General features: G+C 45.1%; 1 protein-coding gene across 8 annotated transcripts in view; it reads left to right on the forward strand.

The window, feature by feature from the left end:
- Ask1 (apoptotic signal-regulating kinase 1) overlaps positions 1-12,769 on the forward strand; it is a 128,866-nt gene that overhangs the window by 102,681 nt on the left and 13,416 nt on the right. For all 8 annotated transcript variants that reach the window (XM_055066464.2, XM_055066463.2, XM_050171303.3 and 5 more), the window contains 3 exons: positions 1,530-1,612; positions 3,528-3,622; positions 4,817-4,893. In XM_055066464.2, the coding sequence (XP_054922439.2) occupies positions 1,530-1,612; positions 3,528-3,622; positions 4,817-4,893 (255 nt within the window). The remainder of the gene's footprint in view (positions 1-1,529; positions 1,613-3,527; positions 3,623-4,816; positions 4,894-12,769) is intronic.

Here is a 12,769-nt window from a genome sequence, read left to right on the forward strand (position 1 = left end):
CTTACGGAAAAGTATTGCAGTGAAGCATAACAAGCGTGAGAAGAGGCTATTGCCACGGAACACAGTATGTATTCCTTAATTATACACCCGGGCACCCGGTATTTCCTGTCAGAGTACGAGCACCGGTATGCCTAATATGTGTACCGACAGGCCTTCAGAGCGTTTTCGAACGTGCCTGTGGCGGTTTGAGCCCCTAAGGGCAGTAAATGACACGCATTTATTTTTTTCCAACTGGCCGATTTTTCGGACGTTTTCGCGGCCCCTAGGGAGTTCGAAAAATCGGTCGTGGACTGTGCAATTGATCAAGATGCTTCAAATGGTCCTTGGGGCGAACGAGTGGCGGAAGGCGGACAAGAACAGAAGTGACCTACGCATTGAGGAATAAACGAGAAAAGAAGCTTGCTGCCGCCGTTTTGAAGGAGCTTGAGCTCAAAACATAAAGTTTTGGCTTATGCCGAGATGCACGTGTCCCTCATCGAAACCAAAATAAACTCTTTAAAGCAGTGAAACACAACACTCGGGCGTCGTGCGCGGGCTGAGAGTATGTTAGGACTGTTGAGGTTGACTTACGAGCTGTTGAGAGAGAATCTCAATTGTGACAGAGTTCGGGCCTCATTCCACTGAGGTTGCTATCAGTTGATAGAAATAGCTCATATTAGAAAATATTTGCTTCTATATGCATCTCCTTTTTATTCGTATTTGATAATGTCCGACCCCATTTGCAATTTTTTTCGAAGACACTTTATTTGCTGTGCATTTTACTAACCCCTGCCTTCTATTCTGTTTTTGAATAACATAAACACTGCTCCTTAGTATTCAAATTGGATTAAGTCGCTTTGTTATTTTTTTCATGTGCTTACTAGAGAGTAACAGCATCAGGCGGTATGGTTTCAGTCCGTCTTGACATAAAACATAGTTCTGCATCACTCAGGGAAATTTGCAATGGCACTCAGGGAAAACCTGGAAAACTCAGGGAATTTGGAAATGTCAACTTGGTAGACACCCTGTTTAACCTCCCTGCCACTCTTGATGTCTACAGTCAACGTTTGTTGCAGTTTTGGGGTGCAAGAATATGGAATACACTACCACTTGACACTAAAGTGGCTGGGAACTTGACAGTTTCGGTAGTGGTTCTTGTTCACAAAAATAAAATTCCACACATCTTACATTTCCAGTTTTTCCTTATTTCTGTGGACTTTCAATCTTTATCGTGCCTGTTAAAGTGAGTTGCCAATGTATGTGATTATGGGCCTCTACTAGCTTAGGCTATTGGCCCAACAGTTTTTGTGATATACTGTTCTTCTTGAAGCCAAATCAACGTGATGCATCTCGGTATGCATCTTTTGCACCTCCAAAATGCTGTCACGAGATCTGTAGTGCACCACGTGCTTTTTCTGCTGTGCTTGTGCCGAAAGGTTTGTGTCCAGATTTTTCTTTCCTTTTTCCTCTTTGTTTTACTTGTCATAGTCGCAGCGGTCACTCCCATCTCATTGTTGTTCTCATCCTCTACCCATCCCTTTCTCGTCCAGTCTAAGCCAGAACAGGTTCCTGCATCCGGGTAGCAGAGAGTCGAGCGTGACAATATCAGGTCCATCATCATCTGTTCCTTCCGGTAAGATTTGCATCTGGCTTTTGCAAATTTTGCGCTGATTTGATGGGTACTGAAAACTTCAGTAATTGTTTCAGCTTTTTCTGTACACTCGAACCTCATCATTATGAAGTCACATCCAACACAAGAATACCTTCATTACATGGGATGTCTGTTAGATACGCACATGCCAATACATGCCAAACAAAAAAAATTCCTGATCAGTTCTGTACAATAAAAAGGCAAGCACAATGCCTCTGACAGGCTACCAAAGGGTCTCCTGGCAATTTTTATGGCCTTTCGGCAGCTTGCTGGGCCTCTACATACGTATCACGGATATATAGTGCCAAGTTACAAACATTTAGCCCCTTAACTGCTGTCAGAAATTTTGAAGACTGATGAGAAGTGCCAATTCATTTAGCCCTGCAATTTTCCTGCCTCCCCCCCTTCTTTATTTTTATTTATGATATCAAGAATGCCTGTAGCACTTTTGCTGCCCTCGTTGAAAAAGTTTGCAAAAGGCATTGAAAAAGGCAAAAGGCATTTATCTGCAAAAATTTCGATATATAGTGCAACCTTTATTTGCACATATACGAAAAAGGAAACACGAGTTGCTGAAAGGCAGCTTCATTGCATAGGATACAAACAATCCAGTGAATTCAAACTTAAGAGATGCAGGAGGCAGATTGTTTTGGACAAAACGATCCCAGTTTCGGGTGCTGGCCACAGGGTCTGACTCATCATCTGTGCTACTAGTGCTTGATGTTTCTTCAAAGTCAAGATCTCCCTCACCTTGATTGTCCAGCAACTGGTTGTCATCACTGGAGCGATCATCACCAACGAAAGAACTTGCAGTGGGCTTTGTGGCCATGCGCACAACGTCACGTCAATTTTAAAATCCCAGTGATTTCGGAGACATATTCAGAAAGACTGTTGTTGACTGCATAGCAAAAAAAATAACCCAATCACTTTTAAGAACACCCTTTTTAGCATATTTTTGCAATGGAAGAATGTCTTTTTGGTTTTGATTAACTGGACAGTTCGAAAAATTTTCAGGAAGCTCATGACAAGTTAGCTCATCATTGGCACCAGAAGGTGCACCATCACGATTTGACTTATTATTGGCAATTAAGGGATTAATACACAATCATGCAATTGGTGTTGTCACATGGGACGGGCATGTTGGCTTGCCAGCTGCAGGCTTGCCAAGCCATGCTGCTGACCAAAACGCACATACGCATCCCGAATGCGCCATTTGAAGTTGCTCTTGCTAAGTATTTGACATTTTGCTACCAGAATACATAGTGGGAGCTGACAGGCAAACAAATATTCAGCGTACTGTATTCACTGTGTTGCTGTATCTTGCATTGTCTCGGATCTTGCATTTTTGGTTTCCTTACAGCAGTATGATAATAAAGCATCGCCAACGAAATTTTAGATTTTTTTCGTTATGTGTAACTATTTGTTATATTCTTGTATGTTGATACATTGAGTTTGGCTTTTGATTACAGGGCAAGTGCCAGTGAAATATGCCTTACAGTTCATTGCCCCCTGATTTCTGTCTCTTTATGTGCATACTTGTATGTGTGTGTGTGGTTGTGTATGATGATTTCGGGCATGTTCCGCACGCAATTTATGCTCGGGCTTTAAATCTTTTGATTGCATTCTGCTGCTGAGCATAAGGTTCTGGGTTAGGCTTGGGGCACACCCCTACTTATAAAAAATTATCCAGTTTGTGCAAGGCTAACAAAACAATGTTGGTCTCGTCCTCATATCTCGTAGCCTCCCCCCCTCCATTTTTTTTTATAGGTCGGCCCACGTTAGCTGGGACACCTTGTATAGCTGCTTTTGTCAAATACAAGCTTAGTGCACTGTGAAGTCAGCATCTACATTCCGCTGAAGATTTACAGTCGTAAATGTTATTCTCCCACAACCTTAGCCTCAGCTGGTGTCCATAGGCCTGATGTTCATCGTGATGAAGATCTGATGCACTGGCTACAAGACCTTGGAATGGACACGGAGTGCATGGAAAGGGTAAGCATCGACCTATATTCGGCGTGTAGTTTGCGTCATCTTGTCATATTTAGCGGTGAGTACGAATACAGCATGTGTAGTAACATGTGCAGTTTGAAATTAAATTGAACTGTCAGTAGATCAATGTTAAAAGGTTTCTGATAGTCCAGTACCTTTCACACCTCATGTTAACTGCCTGTGTGACGTGTTAAATGATAGCGAGTACTTTGCTTCAAATGTATCAGCTTCAATGGAACTAAAATGCTGAACAAGTGTGTACAGGATGAAATTGTGTACAAATTCTAAAGAAAACTGTGCACATTGCAATTGAGCACTCATAACACGAGCAGTCCATTTGCCAGCACTTGTTTAAAACACTTAAAAGCATTAATTTTTTCTGTAATGTTGAAACATCTGCATTTATACCAGCTTATAAGTTCTCCATATCTTGTTTTTGAGATTGTCTGTCAAAGGTATTAAGAAACATAATGCAAATTGCGGAAAACGGCCCCGTCATTGTTCATGTTCGTTATATTGCCGCGGGGAAGGATGTAGGCAGAGCACATTTACAGAGAAGCTTCAGTCTGGTACACTATTAAAGGGCACATCTAATTCATAATAACTGCAACATTTCTTTAACTGTGCCGTGAAAGAATGGCTGATATGATGCAATTAGGCAGACAGGCATCTGTGTATAAATAATTATCTACAGCTCTTCATCTCAAATGCATTCACTGACCCCTAAGTTCAGCCAGCTCAGCCAATACGGATACTGCCAGTAAAGGGGTTGCTATTGGGGTCACCAAGGTGGTCAGGTGTCTGCATCCTGACTGTTAAGTTCAAGTTATCTGGCGAAGGCCAATTTTAGGATCAACGTAATGAAAGTAAGACTCATATAAACGCATTGGTTCCGTTAATCAAGAGTTCCATTTACTGAGAGACAAAGCTGAATACAATTGCATGAATACAAAACCAACCTACCATGAGGATGGTGTTCCGTTTAAGGGGCAATTCCATTTAAGCAATTCTGTTTATTGAGATTCCACTGTATTACGATACTCATTGCAATAAAGCATGGCCAACTGTATTTTCAATTTACTTCATTACATGCATGCTCGTTATATCGAGATTCTACTGTAATATAAAGATGTCAGTTCCACCTAATGTCCCGCCTAATGTGTTCTTCGTGAATGTCTGCTTTGTTTTCTGTTACAGTTTGCCAGAGAACAGTTCACAAAGGAAGACGTCCTGCATTTGATGACAAGAGATGATCTGCGGAGGCTAGGGCTCCGGTATGGTTTTTCTATGCATCCTCATTAGAGCTTTCTGTTTGGAGTTGGGGAAATTATGCAATGTGAAGTACTGGTGTTGGCTGGTGAACTAATTTGAACAGGTGAAATAAATGCCTACAGGAAACAAAATAGAGAGATACACAGTCGGCTTGCATCAGTTAATTCTCTTTGTAGCTACACGTCTTCACTAAAGGAATTGTAAACTTAAGTTATATGAAAAATAATGGAAGGTAGTAAGAAAACGAGATAACTAAATGCACAACTATTGTTTGACTTGCAATCATGTAAAGATATTTTGATCTGCACCCTGCAGAAGCTCATGAGGTCTGACTTGCCACGCCTAAAATTGATAAAATACGTCAAAGCCAGAAAGTGATAAAATTTAGTGAAAAATACTAAAAAGTGTTTCATTATCAACTTGTCATCTCTTAAAAGTTTGGGGGCTTTATGCTGTAGGGTAGCTGGGAATATGCATGCCATGGTTACAGCAAGGATTATTTGTGTCAAAGACAAACGAAATTTTGATTAAGCTTATCCAAAAAGTATATTCACGTAACATAGCTAAAATTTCAGCTGTCATACAGTAGGCTTACGTTAATTCGACTCCAATTAATTCATTTTTCAGTTATTTATTTCGATAGGGGCCAAATTTTGTTATTTCAGTCCTGAAATTAGGTAGCCTTTGCCAAATAATTTGAACTTGACTGATCACTACGCACGCGCCCAACCCTAATGGCGACCGCCGTGGTGACTCCAATAGCGGCAGCATCCGTTTCGGCAGCTCTTACAGTACAGGTGTGTTCAACATGCGTCATCTCTCGTCAGAAATGCCAATTTTTGGTCTGCCTCAACATTGTCTTAAAGTGTTGACAATAGCTTGCAATGAATTATTTCAATATTTACCTGATTCTAATGCCTTTGTTTCCGAAACAATTTGTCAAATCAAATCAAAGTCAATCAAAGTCAAATCAAAACTGTGTTCGTAAAACCCTATAACCAGAGCCAGCCTAGCAGCCATCATCACTCCTTCCATCACAAGATGGCAGCTATGGATGGCGACAGAACAAATACAAGCATAGTGTGACGACCATGACGTGCCGCTTTCAGTCTGATTATGAAAGCTCACTCAAATGATAACTTGTTTTAAGTGTTAGGGGGGGCCCCGAAACACTTTTCTAACTAATCGTAGAATGGCCTCATTATTAAAAGACGTCGTCACACAAATCTCACGCCCCAAAATTTTTTTGAATCCTTTGAATATAGGTGGAGTTATTGCACCAATATGTGACTTTCTTTTCGTTTCCGCTAGCGTGCCAGAAGCTACACAGGGGTGAAGCCAAATGGGCAAAGCCGCCTCCAAAATTTTAGTGTCTCGACGGCAAAAGGGCTCGTTGCAGCGCCCCGTGGCAGCCGCAGTAGACTACGCTAAGCAGCAGGCCACTGCTATCTTGGATGCCATGCACAGCAAACGCTGCTAAGCATAATTGTCGTGTGTGGACGTGCAGTGCAAAGATTAAATGATTTTGCTGTCTTTCAGAGATTGCAAAGATATATATGTCATTTATTTCACTCAAGATTAGCAATGATGTATTACTGAGAATGTTCTCGCAATCACGACATCGGCCAATAGCTGCTGGTGGGTCCAGCTGCTTGTGATGACGCTGCATGATGATATTGTGGAAACGAGAGGAAGCAATTTTTCGCTGTTTTTGACACAAGTTTGTAAATTCCCTGTTGCATGAGTGCAATAATATTTGGTTCACATGTTCACAGGAGCCTCTTGCACAGATTGGCAACGTTTTCTTACTGTGTTCAGAATGTGTTTCAGGCCCCTTTAGAGGGCCCCTCACCAGCTCTGGCCATTTTGAAGTGACAAGCGCAGAGCATCCATAGTGCGATAACGATCGTGTCTGCAAAGTATTACATCGCTATGTGCTGAGGAAAGATCTGAAATTTCAAACCGAATGCCATTTTCCCTTCACACGGCCGCCGCACTCCAAGCCGGAGGATGACATACACGTGCTATGCACCTACGTACACGTGTTTGCACTGTGACGTCGCTCGTGGTGACATGTGACTTCGAGAATTATTCAAGGCAACATCTGTTATTTGTCTAATATGTCGCTTGAATAGACGAATTAAAACCTAGAGAACTAAAACACACAAACTGAATGTCTGCATGTTTTTGTTTTACTTTGCGCCGCTGCAAGAGAGATGTACTTCCATTTCATCTGCTTGTCCCCATGTCGTAATTCTCTACCGTGTTCCAGCACGGGAGCATGCTCTATGATCCGCTTGGGTCTGCCTCAGCACTGCCTTACACTGCTAGTCAGGTGCACTCGGGCACAGCGTGCAAAATGCGAGACAATCACAACGGCTCGCACACGACACCATCAGCAGAAGTGTGCCACGCCGCAAAAAGGCAAAGAGAAAAAAAAACTGAAGGTAGGATCCGTGACGTATGTGTCATGCGATCCTCGAGGTCCAGTATGGGAGAACGCAGGGAAGAAATTTCATTTGTGGAGGCTAGACGGGGCGAGTGGAGAGAGTGTCTCGTTTGGCAGTGGAGCTTGCCTCCTGAAACCATAGGTTCGCAGCACTTAAATATTTTGTTAGTGCTGCTAGCCTGAGTTAAGCGAGTATAAGCAACCATGCGTCCCAAACAACAGCTGAACTTTGTGGGGGTTCCACTCTGCGTGTGGCTAGGGCTGAAGGCGAGCTCCGGATCTAGCCCCACGCAGTCGCTTCGTGGTACTCCCAACCCGTAGCGCGGGAATCGCGGCTACGCCGGGTTTGGACAAATAAGGCAACCAGCGGTGTCAACGGTAACAACGTTTATTGCTATTAGCAATAGCGAACACTCGCAGAGGGACGTCCTCTCAGTAATAGTAGTAAAATGGCTTGCCTCGTTGTCTGGGTGGGTCAGACAAACGAGATCACTCACAGGATGCGGCAGGTGCTGTCGTCCAGGCGGTCCAAGGTGTCGGCATCCCAAGAGAGCGAGTCTCTCCCGGTGGCGCGCTTTTATGCTTTGTTACCTTTTTGCGAGGGGAAGTCCTCCTCGCCCGCCGGATGCGTTTCCCTTTTTTTTTTTTTAATTATGGGGTTTTACGTGCCAAAACCACTTTCTGATTATGAGGCACGCCGTAGTGGAGGACTCCGAAAATTTAGACCACCTGGGGTTCTTTAACGTGCACCTAAATCTAAGCACACGGGTGTTTTCGCATTTTCGCCCCCATAGAAATGTGGCCGCCGTGGCCGGGATTCAATCCCACGACCTCGTGCTCAGCAGCCTAACACCATAGCCACTGAGCAACCACGGCGGGTGTTTCCCTTTCCCGTGAGCCGCGTAGGGGAAGAGGGGTACGCGCGTCATCAGAGCGATGGAGAAAGGGAGGGCGCGTAGTGCCCCTCTCCCATGTCTACGCCGGCCTGTCCCGTCGCCACGTGCGAACGGGACGCCGCGGGTACGTGGGAGGAAATGGAGGCGGGTGCTCCCCATAACATTTATTCACTCCGAAGCTCACGAAGAAAAGTCACGTGGTTCCTCGCGCATGCGCTCTTGGCATTGCGCACGGAAGCGCCGTTTCGTGGCGTTACAATTTCTATCTTGGCTATTAATGAGCCGATTTGAACACTTTTTGCGGCAGAACACTCCCTAGAGGACACGTAACAACTTCCAGTGTACAGTCGAACCTCGTTACAATGAACGCCGCTTCAATGAAATATTTCCAATTCCCCGTCAGCTAGGCATAGAAGTAGATGCAAAAAAGTTCTCGCCACAACAAACAATTTTTCTGGCTTGTTTTCGCTTCAACGAAATTTTCGGTTGATTGAGCTGGGCTTTAAAATTTGTTTTGCGATAAAATAAACATAACCCCAATCGTCTGCAATTTTTCGTACATGCACGCAGCTTAGGTTCACCGAAAACATGCACCCACTGCACCGTCGCCGATAAACAAACTCATGGAGGGGCGCCATTTTTTGGTGGTGATGACGATGGGGCTAGCCGCCTTGCTACAAGGCGCAGGCCCACTTTGCCAAACAGGAGCCACAGCCAATTCGTATCCATCCTAGGTGACGCGATCGCTGGTGCAACGCGGCGACGCAGATTTTCGTTTGTGCTTGTGCGCGTGGCCAGCATGGTGACGAAGCGGAAGTTTCTTTCCTTGGAGTTGAAGGCGCGAATCATCAGCAAGGCTTCGAGCAGCAGAAAGAAAGGAGACGCAGCAGAGTTCAGCATCTCCAACAGCACGCCGTCGACAATTTTGAAGTCGAGGGACACGATCACCAGTGCTCATTCTGCTGGGGCACCTGCCAAACTGAAGAAGTTGACTCAAGCTGCACACAAGGAACTTGAAAAGGCGTTGTTTACATGGTTCCTCGACATGCGTGCCAAGAAAATGCCAATCAGCGGAAGCGTGCTGCAGCAAAAGGTACTTAACTATGCTTGCATGCTCAGCATTGACGATCTTAAGGCAAGCACAGGTTGTCTGACCCGCTTCAAGGCCCGACACGGCATCGTTGCGAAAGTGTTGTGCGGCGAACAAGATGCATCGGCCCCGCCTCATGCACTGGATGTAATGGACTCTTATGACGTCATTCGTAATTTCATTGGCGCCCACGATGACGACGCAATGCAGCTGCTGACCAAGTGTGAACATCGCACCACGGCGATGATGACCAAAGGACGGAGGCAAACAAAGATGACCGACTTTTTTCGGAAATGAATGACGTTTTTGAATGTGTAGTCAAATCTGACAGTGTTTTGGGTCAGGTTTCATCACAACGAAAGGTAACCGACTTTTTCCGGAAATAAATGATGTTTGTGAGTGTGTAGTGAAATTTGGCAGTGTTTTGGGGCAAATTTCGCCACAACGAAATTTTCGCTTCAACGAAATTTTTCGCACGTCCCGTGAGTTTCGTTGTAGCGAGGTTCCACTGTATAACCAAAATTTGGTATAGGGCCTGGGCCGAGTGAGGGGCCCTTTAAGCTAGCAGCAACAAGTTTCATCTTTGTTACTCTAGAGAATTGCATGTGTCACAAGACAAACTAGCAAAGGGGTTAATCTTGGTTGGGCCACTATACCATTTGCGATTGTTATCAAGTCGTTTGATAAATGCAGAATATAAAACGTGCTCTGGACCATATGGAGGACGAGGTGTTCTGCTTCTTTATAGAGAGCGATAAAGTGCTGTCTGAGAGTGATGGCAATGGACATTATATAAATGAAGTCCATTCTGTTAAGGTAAAAATTGCTGGTTTGATCTGTTTTTGTACGGTTTATTTATTTTTGCTTTTTTGGCAGAATTGGAGACATGCTACGTTTTTCTCGGTAAGAAATCGGGTGCATGTTCAATTTATACTTTGTTCAGGAGCTGTAAAGTCATTTCTGCTTACTTTTCAACTTTGAACCCATAAAGAGTGAGTGCTCATTTGATGCTGGGGCCTGTTTGAATCGGGGCAAATACTGCCAAGTGAATCAGCGGTGCGTTCTTGCGCTTTTTCTGCTTATCGTTTAGTTCGGCCGACTGGATAATTCTACTAATTTCGTCACTCCCCTCGTGCTCAAATAATGGAAGTCAAGTACACACTTATACAAGTTTACACATGGTGGGGTAATCATGTGGCTCGTTTTGCCAAAAGTGGTTGGCCTTAAAGGGACACTAAAGGCAAATGCTAAGTTGATGTGGACTGTTACAGAAACCATTCCGGAAACCTCGCAAGGCAAATACTAAGTTGACGTGGACTGTTTCAGAAACCATTCCAGAAACTTCGCAACACTTGTTTCGTGCCCAGAAAGGACGTAGTTTACGAGGAAATCGCATCTGAAGGGTCCGAGTACCTTTTTTGAAATTCAAATCTCCCGCCACCAAACCGGGGGAGTGGTGACGTTCCATACGCCATCATCACCCTTTGCTGCCGTCGGTGAGTAAAACGGCGCCCAACAGATGGCTGTACTGAGCCAAAACAGAGCGGTGGATTCGCTGCTGCAGCTGCTTTTTGGTCAAGTGACGTAAACCGTTCGGGCATCCTGAGACATCACATGAAAGTTGACTTCTCTGCTACTTGCAGTTTGTGCGAGTTTCGCGAGCCAGCAAAAAAAAGCGCAGCACTACGCAATGACGAAACTACTGAAATGCGCAAACGTGGGTGGCGTGGAGTCGAGTGAAAACAAAACCTTTCGACCGCCTGCATCGTTGTCAAGGGTTATACGAGTTCTTATTTCTAAGAATGAAATAGGACTGAACAAGTAGCATTTTTATTTCGTCTTATAGTATAATACAAGGCTGCTTTTTTGCGACGAGTGGTTGAGTACTAATTACAGAATTTAACTAAGGAGTGCTTTCAACATCGGGCAAGTGCTTGAATGTCTCGGGGAAGTCTCTAATCATGTCCTGCATTTACCTTAATTTCTCGATTATTAAGGCTCTGTTCGTGATCTTGTGGCTGGGAGTGGCGTTCACGAACGCCTACTCCTATCCTATCGGAATGGCCGAGAGCCCGATGTGCGACTCCTGTAGGTGCGAGGAAACCATCAAGCACCTATTGTGTACATGCCCTCGCTACGATGTACGCCTCTCTCTGCGGCCAACTGTACGCCGACTGGACCCAAGACCGTTTACCGAGTCAAAGATACTCGGACTGCGGTCACACCCGTCACTGGCACGAAAAGCGATTCGTGCACTAGTACACTACTTGAAGTGCAGCGGCTTAAGAGACTGTTTATAGTGGCCCTGTGCATCCTCCCACACGCACTCAGTGCTCACTCTCTCCCCTTTTTTCCTCTTTCTGTTCCCCTTTCCTCCACCCCCAGTGTAATGTAGCAAACCGGGTGCTCGCCTGGTTGACCTCCCTGACTTTCCTGTCCTTGCTCTCTCTCTCCCTCTCTGTTCGCGATAATATTGACACCTTAGAGATTCTTGAGCACTAATCTATCAATTTAGCTTGACTTAATATTTGCCTTTAGTGTCCCTTTAAAGATAATTTGCCACACCGTGAACATCAAATGCCTTGCACCGGCGCCCTGCTGTTGCCACATCAGTCATGCTCCTTTAATTCAGTGACTACAGATTGAGTTTAGACATTTAAATAGGGGTGTGTGAATATCGAATATCACCTCCTGTTAACTGTGTATATGCATTCAAAACAAATTATCAAATATCTGCTATTCGATGTCTCGAATATTAAGTATATTTGCTGTAGGGGGCCTGTGCAGTGTCGCATGCACCGCGGAGCCCCTCGTGCTCAATGTCAGCCAAGCAAGCGTACCACTTCATTTCGGCGCAAGAGGAGCGCCAAGCGCACCGCGGATGAGACACCCTGTCTGACGTGGTAGCGGAATTTGTCAGTGCATGCCCTCCCTGACGTCGGATTGGTGCTGGGATCACACACACATAGCGCCAAAACGCTGCCTTCGCGTATCGGCGCTGCGTCGGTCAGGGCTGCCTTTGTCAGTACAAGGTTCGCCTGGGTCGACAGGACCGATCAACGGCAACATAAGCAGCATGTATTTCGCAAAGTGTGAAGATCAAGCCAATTAGCCACTGATAGGTACACAGACCGTGTTGGATACGTCGGCTCAGTGCGGGGATCGAACACACGAAGCGCCCGAACGCGTCGGCCGCGTCGGCCAGGGCTGCCTCTGTCGCTACAAGGTTCACCCGGGTCGACAGGACCGGTCGAAATGATAACATAATGCGGGGCAAAGGGCACGGCAACATAAGCAGCGCATATTTTGAAAAGTGCAAAGGTTGGGCCGATTCACTGCTGACAGGCACACAGATCATATTGGACGAACTTCACAGCACTTCAACAGCCGTCAAGTCTGAACTGCGCATGTCACCTCCGGACCGATCACATGATAAGCCACCC

This window comes from Dermacentor andersoni, chromosome 6, assembly GCF_023375885.2.
Source record: "Dermacentor andersoni chromosome 6, qqDerAnde1_hic_scaffold, whole genome shotgun sequence".
In the NCBI taxonomy this organism is placed as follows: domain Eukaryota; kingdom Metazoa; phylum Arthropoda; class Arachnida; order Ixodida; family Ixodidae; genus Dermacentor; species Dermacentor andersoni.